Source organism: Melitaea cinxia, chromosome 28 (genome assembly GCF_905220565.1).
Source record: "Melitaea cinxia chromosome 28, ilMelCinx1.1, whole genome shotgun sequence".
Lineage (NCBI taxonomy): Eukaryota > Metazoa > Arthropoda > Insecta > Lepidoptera > Nymphalidae > Melitaea > Melitaea cinxia.
In genome coordinates, this window is record NC_059421.1 from 8,317,069 (window position 1) to 8,328,572 (window position 11,504).

The window sequence follows — 11,504 nt, forward strand, 5'->3', positions numbered from 1 at the left end:
TGTCTGTAGCTCTCTTCAGAATAATAAACTTATTTGTTAAAGGGTAGAAACAATTTACCATATTCTTCTAAAATGCAATCTTTTGTAATTGACATCTGGAGTGGCTTGAATCAAATGATATCACGATAATGGCGAGTGCGATACCTCTGCAGTAATACCTGACTTACGCCATTCTCGATTTACGCTACCCTGATATACGCTATTCTTCATTTACGCTACCCTGATTTACGCTATTCTCGACTTACGCTACCCTGACTTACGCTATTCTCCATTTACGCTACCCTGATTTACGCTATTCTCGACTCACGCTACCCTGACTTACGCTACTCTCGACTTACGCTACCCTGATTTATGCGTTTCCGAACCAACGCTACCCTGACTTACGTTACCCTAACGTTCACATATAACGCTATTTTTGAATTCTTTGGTTTATTTTTTATTTCGCCGTTTTTTATTATCACATTCATAGCACAAGTCAATTCAAGATTAGTTTTTAAATAACTGTTGGAACTGCATGTTTATGCATACATACGAATCATTGTTTTGCGACTACGCGAATATGACTTACGTATTTACAACTTGTTCCCACGTACCTACTGCGTAAGTTCGGGATATTACTGTATTACTAGCGTGGCGAAACCCTATTACTGAAGATATTTTTGAAAAGTTTGGTTAATGTTCGGTTTAGTTAACTTAGTGTCTTAATGGCCTCTCGATTTTTTCATAAATCGTGTACTGATACAATTTAAAACTTTTTAGCTAAAAGTACTTGCAAAATAAATTATACTTAGCGATCGTAAAAAAAAAAAAAAAAACGTTGTCGATTCGAGATGCCAGCCTTGAATTTGGTTTAAAATTTAAAGTTTTGGTAACTTTCGAAATTTGGTTTAGTCTACTAATAAAGTACATCCGTACATTTAATTAATTTCTGCCTAAATTTTGGCATTTAAACTTTTTAAGGTCAATTGCTTTGCTAATGATCAAGTTATACCGTGGAACTTTGACCGTTATCATTGTCAAAATCGATTTTTATTTCCTAAATTGAGTCTCATTACACGCTTTAAATTTCAAGTTTTATTAAATATGTGATTTAATCAAAGAAGCGGTTCGTTATCAAGAAAATGCTTATTTTAAAAAGTCAGTTTATTATTCTGAAAATATGTAAAAATAGAAGCTTCTATATTGACTTACTATCAATAATTAGAGCTTAGATGTTATGATTGTTGATTAAGCTTATTTATATCATTGTCGCATGATTTTGCATTACACCTTGTATTTAGTTAATTTTTGTAAGATTATTGTAGTACGATTAGCGATGATATTTGTAGATAAATCCCCTGTACGATAAACAAATGCAATAAAAAAAAATGAAAAGTTATAAATATTCGTTCACAATATCAATTTCCACGTATTTTTCATGAAAGTCCCACAAGCACCACTTGTTATTTAAAACTAATAATAAATTAACATTTAAAACAATGCTCGATAAATATTTTAAATCGTGTCTAACAGCACTAAAACCCATGCTTTCGCCTAACCGCATCCACCCGCTTGCAGAAACGTAACAAAATAAGGGAAAATATTTGCTAATTTCTCGTAATCAACAGGGCGACACTACCACTAACAGCGGATACGGCGGCCATGTCACAGGCGACAAATTCCGGTCTATCGATACACGATCAACATTTATCACAATGTATACAATTGAAGCAGAACTTTTTAAATAATTCCACCACCAATGTGTACCAGAGCATCGCGTCTAATTACCAATCACCGATAGGAGCTTCGTCCATTTCGATAGACGATCCCTTGTCCAGAAAAGCTGAAACAGATATACTGTATGTAGACCAACAAGAAACGGAGGCAGATTCTTCTCAAATGAGAAATACTAATTGCGAATGCGGCTTATGTCCGAAACCGGAAGTGAAAGAAAATAGCACGCTAAGCGATCTACAAAGATCGGTAGCGAATAAGTGTCCATGTGACGCTTGCAACTCAAACGGCGATATGATGAGCTATTACCGACACTGTTCGAATAGGAATCCCGATTCGGGTATAGTTTACTGTGATACGTGTAAAAAACAGAAGATTTCCTTGTCGAATTTCCGAGCTCTACAAATAGCTAATCGTCTTCGAATAGCCGATGCGGACAGAGTTGAGAACGGCGGTACGTCTGACGATGACCTCTGTAGGAAGATAGATATGAGTATGAATATGGAGGAGAAAAGTTACGAACATAGAAAAAGACACAACAGACATAATTCCGACTCCGTTACCGCTGGGATAGATTTGAGTCAGTTTTGCCAGTGCGAGGTCGAAAGCACTAGTAAGAGAAAGACGTCGTCGGTCGATGAAATATTCAAAATGGTCGATGAGAACGGTCGGGACAGTCAAAAGGAATTGGTTGATGAGGAGCTGAAGACGAACCAGAGACAACGGAGTTTATCTGATAGTCAAAGAGATAAGGCGAAGGTTGATGGTGATGGTGAGTGTATATTGCTTATTATTGAAATAAGACTTCTTTGCACTCGCTTAACTTGGGGAGTAAGCTAGTGAATGCGTAACGAGAGTGTGACGAAAGGTGTGATCGGGCGAGGCGAACGGAAGTTGAGAGTGAGATATAAGTTAGTGAAGATAGAAAGAGAGTTACGTTTCGTAATTTTTACTTCAGTCGTGTCTAAAGCACACTCGTTTTTATTTTATTTTGGATAATTACCTTTTTCTGCAATGTATTCTATTCCCATAGTTGTTTGGAAAATATCTCTCTTGTTGCGATAAGAGCGTCTTTGTACCTTTTCTTTGTTTTTATAATAAAGAGGTAGCAAAGAAGCCTGTGGTCCGCCTCATTGGTGACTCTACCCTCGACTCTCCCTACGAGCTCTGGTTGCCTTACTAACTGTTAACTTCTGTAAGGTCAAGGTACTTACCTAGTGTGGATGATCTAGGTTTAAGCAAGATATTTACGGCCCATTGTGTCTATTTTTATGTTTTAAATATTTAATAACGGTCAATGATAATAGAATAATTTTCTCCAACCCAGCAAGTACCCCCCCAGTCCCACCGCGACGCGCCCGAGCTAGACGAACTAGAACACCAACAAGACCCGCCCCTAACGGACTACCCCCCACCCCCAAGGTGCATATGGGAGCCTGTTTCTCGAAGGTAAGCAACTTTTCGATTCATTTACTCAAAGATTTTCTAACATATCTCTTTGGATAGTATTTCCTTGTTGAGTGGCAACCAGTAAATAATGTCATTTATTATATACTTCTAGTTTATTTCCGGTTGGTGATTTGATTCTACCAAGTTGCCAGTCTTAAACAAACAATAATTATTAACAAACAATCGATTTTAAAATATTTTAAAATCAATTATTTGTTAAAATCGGTTAAAAGTATTGTTAAATCGAATTAATAAAGAAAAAGTTATCTATAAAAGTGTATTTAGTAAAAATACATTTAATTTTGGTGAAAAATAAACTTTTTTAGAAACATTGTTATTGACTAAATAAAAAGCAAGCAATTAATTATATTAAATTCGATTATCGATTTAATCGATTTATTTGTTTATTGAAAATATTATTTATTATGGCAACCCTAAACTACAGACTTTTGCGTCATACATTCATTTGACTTCCATATTGCTTTCATAGTGATTTAACAACCTACTGAAAGGTTTTCCGTCAACCCAGAATTCATCACTACTGCGACGTAAAATACACAGTAGGCACGGCACATAACTAGAAAATATATTTTGTATTTATTTTATATGTAAACAATAAAGGTCAGGCAGAGAAGCCATAAAAAAATATTATTGCAACTGCATGGTTGGTTGACGGACAGTAATTTCTTGTGCCCATGTCATGACAATTATTTGGTTTTTGGGCTGGAAAAGGTTTTAAGATTTTATAAATCTACCTGCCTAGTTTTTAGATAACATTCTATTACCGTACGATTCCGATTAGTAAAACAAAAATAACAAAAACAATGATTTTTTATTTCAGAAACCTTCTTGTAATCATCCACAAAAAAAAAAATGAAACACCTGGACACAAAACTATATCATTTTTTTAATTCCTACTTGTTAGTACTACTAACTTAATATATAATTATTATTCTTAGTGACTGTCCACTCGGGGCCGAAACCCCCATACAAAGTGGACAGTCCCCTTTTGGAAATGGAGTAAACACTAAAGAGATTGTTCAGTGAGGTTGAGATTACAACGTTAATAGAATTTTGTAGACCGTATAAATAGGTGTTTTCTAGTAACATAGATAAAACATTCACATAAATTTATTAATTTTCTAGGTATTCAACGGTTGTCCCTTAAGGATAAACTGTACAGCATCGTGGATACATCCAGACACCAGAGATCAGCACATTCTCATAGGTAAGCTAGCTTCATATCTAAATACTTTAAGAGTATAGGTATAAGTGTAAATCTATTGAACCAATAAATGATATAAAACATAATAATTATTTCTTTAAAATTGATTTCAAACTACATTGAGATATTGCACTAAAAACCGAGCTAATAATATGAGCATTATATATAAACCTAACCTACAGATAAAACCGTTTGTAAGTGTACTTAAAAAAAGAGTGATCTTTAGACCACACGACTGAAGTAAAACTTCTTTAGCTCCATCTAACTTATATCCGAACTCAACTTCCGTTCGCCTCGTCCGATCACACTTTTCGTAACGCTTTCGTCATGCTTTCACCAGCTTCATACCCAAGTTAAGCGTACTTAAAGAAGTTTTACTTCAAAAACAAAAACAAGAATAGTACAGAAATTAACACTGGTATACAAAAAAAAAAAAAAAATCAACTACCCTCAAATATTACAATTTAAAATCTGCTAACTTTCAATAACTGTCTTGTATGTATGTTTTATATAAAATGATTTTCTCATAACGTCCAGGCGCAGAAGAGGGTATCTACACATTAAACTTGAACGAACTACACGAAACAGCGATGGACCAACTTTGTCCCAGACGAACAATATGGATGCACGTCATAAAAGATGTGCTTATGTCGCTTTCGGGTTAGTATTTATAATTTAATTATTTATTTAACATAAACCTGATATACACTGAATATCTACACAATACACACACGGTCGTCTGTCCCTAAAGTAAGCAACTTAATGCTTGTGTTATAGGGTTGTTGTTTATGTAACTATACATTGTGTTATATGTATATATACACTGAAGTGAACCACATACATAATTTTGTGATTGCAGTCGTTAAATCGCTTCAGTCTGTAATATCCTACTGCTGGACATAGGCCTCTATCCCCATGTAGGAAAAGGATCAGAGCTTAATCCACAACGCTGCTCCAATGCGGGTTGGCGGATATTGTTAAATCACTATGATCCAATTATATTTTTCTGTATTCATGCCATTATTTGAGTTGTTACTAAAAATATAATGCGAAAGTTTGTGAGGATGGATATGTTATACTTTTGCAGAAAAACCACTGAACTTTTGTAATGCAACTCGGTACGTAGATATTTGTACATCTAGAATAGCACATGGGCTGATATTTTATCCCAACGACGTTACCATAGGATCGCAAGTTATGCGAGTGAACCCGCGAGGCGCGACTAGTATCCAAATATGAATTATATTTTAATATTAGTGTGAAACAGTTATGTCTGTGGTTAAAATAATTTAAAACAGAATTCATTTAAAAAACGGCTTGCAGATTATAATTATACACTCCACAGTGGATAAGCATTCTTATTTCTAAACTGGATCACATTTCCTTCTAAACTGGATCATAAAGTGAATTTTGAATTTTACCACTTCAAACTAAACGATGTTAACCCGATTTTTGTAATGTAATTTTGCCAGAAATATAGTTCGTAAAATTTATATACATAAATTTACTGTCGATTTCATCAATAAATAATTTTAACTGTATTAATGCTTACTACATTTGTTCATTTAATTTCCATCAATGTTGACAATATTCGAAATAATTTCAGATTACTTGTTAAAAATAGGAAATTATCTAAATACAGTTCACTTTTTAACCCAAGAGCCCGTGAGGGCCAGACCTTCGTCATTTTATAAAAGCTGAAAGTTTCTCAACGCATGCTCGCAACACAGGTTAAAGCAATAACTAAATATGATAAACCTTTGATACCCGGTATCTGCCAAAGTAAGTACGAGTTTCATAATTGGACATTACTTCTATCGGTGTTGGGAGGACACACTTAGAAATTTTCAGCTTTTATGAAATGATGAAAGTCTGGCACTCCTGGGCTCTCGGTCTATATGGTATGTTGTGTTTTTTAACCAACTTCGAAAAAAAGAGAAGGTATTTTCTGTGTGTAAGTTAGTTCATAAATATTATTGCTAAAGCCAATACTTATTATTTGATCCAATTTAAAATTAAGAGAGATCTGACAATTAGTTTTTGATTTTCCTTAAAAATACTATTTGAAGTCATTTTTGTTGTTGTTTGCGAACAAACTTAGTCATTGTTCTAATACTCGTTGGTTTGACCAAAGACATCAAAAAAATTATTTTGTAATTAATTTTTATCAGGTAAAACTCCATCCCTCTATCGCCACGAGCTTCTAGCTCTGTCGGGTAGTGGGAGGGGAGGTAGGGGAGGGGGAGCGAGGTCGTTGAGAGTACTTCCGCCGAGGTTACTACCGCGACGGTTCGCGCCCACTACCCGTGTACCTGATACCAGAGGTAGGTATTGCGTTGAGATAAGACTGTCTTGTGTTTGATTAAAGAAACTTCGAAGTATTATCTTATGCTGCTAGTTAAAACTGTATACGTATTACCGTACATTTTTTTTGTGAAATAAATAATATAATAGTATCTTCCCACCTCTTGCTTTATGTGCATTAAGCTTGTATAGATACAGTTACTAAATTTACGCAGCCATTGAAACAAAATACGACCTGTTTGACTCCTAACAGCTTTGTTTCAAATGGAGGATCCCGTAAGTGTGATAGATTACATTTCACGAGTAAAACCACTCCATTTTTAAATTTGACATTGTTAAAAGTGATGAGCTACTTTGATAGACTCGTTCATTGTCGCATGATACCTTTCGTGAGCGCGTAAGCGCGGTTATAATTTGCAATGAAAAAGATTCTATGAGAAAAAGAATTTGTTTCCATATGCGGTTCTTTAATTGTATGCGGCAGCTAGGATTCATATTTCACTTCATTGACGTTTTTAAGGCTAAAAAAAGTAGTCTGGGTCTACCAATTAGACGTAGACCGGTGGGTCGCCCCAGATACTGCTGGAGGCACATGGTTGAAGCAGACTTGAGTGAGATTCAAGCCAATAATTGGCGGGAAATCGCGCAAGATCGTGCGAAGTGGAGAAATCTTGTTTCGGAGGCCAAGACTCACTTCGGGTCACTGAGTCAGATGAGTTAGTTTGTTAGTTAGGTTATGCAGGAGTACGTTGCCAGAGTAGCTCATATATTTAGGCAAAGTAAAATTTAAAAATGGGCTAGTTTTTTTTTTTTTCATGCGGTACGTGTTCTATTACACCTACAGAACCCACCATTTGAAAGAACGCTGTGTATAAACATGTGTTTAAATTTGGTCGAGATGCCGTTATATCAATTTGAATGAATAAAAAATGAATTTTAACAAAACTTAATCGTCAGGTTGTATGCGATGCGCCGTGGTTCGGAACCCGTACAACGGCTACAAGTACCTGTGTGGAGCGACGCCCGCCGGTCTGTTCCTCATGCAGTGGTATGATCCACTTCGGAAATTTATGTTGCTCAAGGTAAAAATTATATTTATTGACTAAACTTACGTTTTTATATATATTTCAGAATAAATAAAGCATGAGAACTTAAATTTAAGGTACCAAAGGGTTATATTGAGTTAGAAATACTAGATAAGTATAATAATGTAAAGTTTTCCCGGGTTATAGTATCTTGGCTTCACCGACTTCTAAAGAGGCTAGAAATGTGTATAAATTACTTCAAATATATTTAAAGAGACGTTGTTGATTTAGTCGAGAACTATGAAAGTGACGTAGTCACTGTGTGACAAAACCTATTTTTTATAAAGATAAAAAAAGTTTTCTGGGTGATTAATCTCACTCATCTGCATGGCTCTTAATATAAGTTGAATTTGATAAAAATTGTCAGATGTGGTTTGTTTTATTATATTTTTTGTTTTGGGTGGCCACTTATATATAACAAAAAGGATTTTTTTTTTACATCTACCCTCTTGAATTTTAAAATTTATATCACTGTATGCTGAGATATTAATTTTAGTTTATAACCTTCCCATGTAAGTGAATTTCTTTAATTCTTAATGAGAAGTAACATTCTTTAAACATACGTTTAAATAGAGAAAAGCTTCTTTTGTTATTTCAAACGTAAAACGTTGAGTTTTATGTTCTTTAGAGATTTTAGCTAAGTCTAAATTTTATAAATTAATGTTTCAAAAGTGATATCAAAAACCGATTTTAATTTTGGTATTAAATTGTAATATAAATGACCTGTGTTCTAGAACATCGAATGTGTGGTGCCGTCACCGCTTCTGGCCTTCGAGTTAATCATAACCCCCGAACTCGAATACCCGTTACTGTGTGTAGGGGTTACGCGGAAACCTCTGCGCTTGAACTTGATCAATATTAACTCTGGTGAGTTGTGTTCACAAGATAAATATTGTTTTCCAATGTTTACCCGATTTTCACTCATTATAATAAAACAACTTTTTCGGATTTTATGATATATATATATAAGGTCCTCCCGTTACTTTAAAGTATTCGAAACGTCGGACATTTAAAAATAACTTAATAAACCAGAATAAAATCCGAAAAAGTTGTTTCATTATAAAGATATGTTGTTACTGAAAGCTTATAAACGAGACCTTATCGGTATTATTTCATTATTTCTTTTTGAATATCTGATTTTCCTATGAAGCCGAGCTTAATTTTTTTTTATCTAAATTTGTACCCATGATTTCTAGTATCGATTCATGTGATAATTGCGTTGTTAGATTTGTGAAAATCTTACAGAGTTTAGTATAATTTTCAGTGTAATAATCTTAATTAATATTTCAAAATTACCCACATTATGTCTTATAATATATCGTCGTGGTATGGAATATCCATCTGATCTAAATTATGAGCCACAAGTGTTTCTAGGGGCGACCTGGTTTCACTCGGATGAATTGGAATTGTGTCCGGGCGGCTCAAACACTGTGATACCGAGACCTGAAAGACTTCATACGTTGAGAGCGGTCCATCAGTTGAATAAAGATGCTGTGAGTATTTATGAGCTGAAGTGTATAAAAAATGTGTAGTTTTGTCATTTTTAAGTTATAATACGAAACGTGAATATTACGAAAAATTAATCTGTACTTCTGACTGATATTGTGACCTTGTTAAATATTATTTAAAAAAAAATTGTTACTTTTTTGTGAAGCGAATTTCGGTGAACTTTTAACTCTGATATTTATTTATTGATAAAAAAAAGTAATTAAAAATCCAACTGAATAGTTTTATGCTTAATCTCAAACACACTGTATAATGTATACAATGAAGTGAAATACTATACCGCGAATTGATCTTGTTTCCATAGTTTCAGAGTTTTTCATTTATAAACCTAATAATATGAATATATATCTCTTTAATAATATATTACCAGGTATTGGTGTGTCATGAGAACGTAGTAGATATAATCCCGGTTCTTCCAACGTTCGAGAGGCGACACGACGAGCGACGTCGTAACAAGCTACTGTCGAGGATACAGTTCGACTTTCATATTGATAGCATTTGTGAGTATTGATACTATTTTACGCTTGCACGCTTGAACCCCTCTCTGCCCGTGGGTGTCGTAAGAGGCGACTAAGGGACAACACAGTTCCACTACCACCTAGGAACTTAAAAAGCCGACCGATGGCGGGATAACCATCCAACTGCTGGCTTTGAAATACACAGCCCGAAGACGGGCAGCAGCGTCTTCGGTGCGACAAAGCCAGCCCTGCGGTGACCAACCCGCCTGCCCAGCGTGGTGACTATGGGCAACACACATAAGTTCACGTCATTTTTGGCGCGAACTTGTGGAGGCCTATGTTCAGCAGTGGACTGTGATAGGTTCAAATTATGATGATGAATTTATATAATTGATAGTCATAAGATATTAAAAAATCACAGATCTCGTCATCCTAAGCAAAGGCCGGGGTCTTCTTTAATTGTGAACGTATTTTATGGACAACTCCATACTATAACTTATATTAAAATATGATTATTTGTGTTTTCAGTATGTTTAGCCGATTCAGTATTAGCGTTTCATCGTCATGGAGTTCAGGGTCGTTCGTTGCGAAACTCCGATATAACGCAGGAAATCACCGACCATTCGCGAGCTTACCGACTGCTAGGACACGATAAGTAAGATCATTATTATATCTAATGTACTTACAAGCTTATTAGCAATACAAATATCAGTATAAAAATCTTAAATATTTCATTGTGTATTTATGTATGTATATGTGTAGATATGTATGTGGGCATGTACGCATGCATATGTGCATGTAACTGTGTAAGTATTTAAGTATATATGTATTTTATATCACAAATGCGCTTATGAGTCCCGCGATAACATTTTCTCTCACCACCATGGGTAGACTGGTAGAGATCTCTTACAGAGATAAGTTCGCCCTTGCCAACATTTTTTGTAAACTTGTAATTATGATTTTTTTTAAAGTGCAATAAAGAATATATATATATATATATATTGATCACTACACATCATTTTTGTGGAGGAAAACATTTAACACGCTACTTTATTGAAGGTTAGCGACACAGTATTGTCAGTGTTTTTTACTCAACATCTAATTCAAATTGATTTACAGAGATAAACATCTCTATTGTCCAAGACTTCCTTTAAACCAGTATGTAATTATAGTGGATTGCTTAAAAAATAAATCGAATTCTGTGTCATGTCCTTTTCATGTTTAAGGTGGTCTGGAAAGTACATATTTTTTGTTTTTCCTTTAAATATATCTTTCTTTTTTTTTTTTTTTGAGTACAGTAAAGCATATTTGTAATGTAATCGTTATGTATTTTATTGTATTGCATTTTATTCTATTTTATAAATGTATTGTTTTTATTTTCCAGAGTGGTGGTGTTAGAATCGCATTTGCTTCAAAATAACACGCTATCGGGCGAAGATGGCAACGATCTATACATACTAGCGGGTCACGAGGCATCGTACTAACGCGTTTACTATACAAAACTAACGAGAAATAAAAAATATATTAACGTTTAACGATTATTTCATTTATGAATCGGCTCATAGATGTCGTCTCATACGTGATCCAGTGTGTAATGTGTGTATTTTTACGAATAATTTGTAACACGCTAGTTGTCATATGTTTTGTGGTTTTAATGTGTCCCGATATATTTGTGTCGAAATGTTAAAAGTTGCAAGTATGAACCACTTCGGAATTTTTTTATGGATCAGTGTGGCTTATAGTGGTATAGAATGGATCATGATA

At 34.5% G+C, this 11,504-nt stretch overlaps 1 protein-coding gene across 1 annotated transcript in view; it reads left to right on the forward strand.

Moving 5' to 3' along the window:
• LOC123667469 (mitogen-activated protein kinase kinase kinase kinase 5) overlaps positions 1-11,275 on the forward strand; it is a 65,058-nt gene extending 53,783 nt beyond the window's left edge. The window contains exons 11-22 of the mRNA XM_045601364.1: positions 1,608-2,485; positions 2,550-2,552; positions 3,041-3,162; positions 4,309-4,390; positions 4,925-5,047; positions 6,559-6,711; positions 7,649-7,773; positions 8,511-8,643; positions 9,151-9,269; positions 9,653-9,782; positions 10,269-10,395; positions 11,125-11,275. Of these exons, the coding sequence (XP_045457320.1) occupies positions 1,608-2,485; positions 2,550-2,552; positions 3,041-3,162; positions 4,309-4,390; positions 4,925-5,047; positions 6,559-6,711; positions 7,649-7,773; positions 8,511-8,643; positions 9,151-9,269; positions 9,653-9,782; positions 10,269-10,395; positions 11,125-11,224 (2,095 nt within the window). The 3' untranslated portion in view covers positions 11,225-11,275. The remainder of the gene's footprint in view (positions 1-1,607; positions 2,486-2,549; positions 2,553-3,040; positions 3,163-4,308; positions 4,391-4,924; positions 5,048-6,558; positions 6,712-7,648; positions 7,774-8,510; positions 8,644-9,150; positions 9,270-9,652; positions 9,783-10,268; positions 10,396-11,124) is intronic.
• Positions 11,276-11,504: the final 229 nt, after the last annotated feature.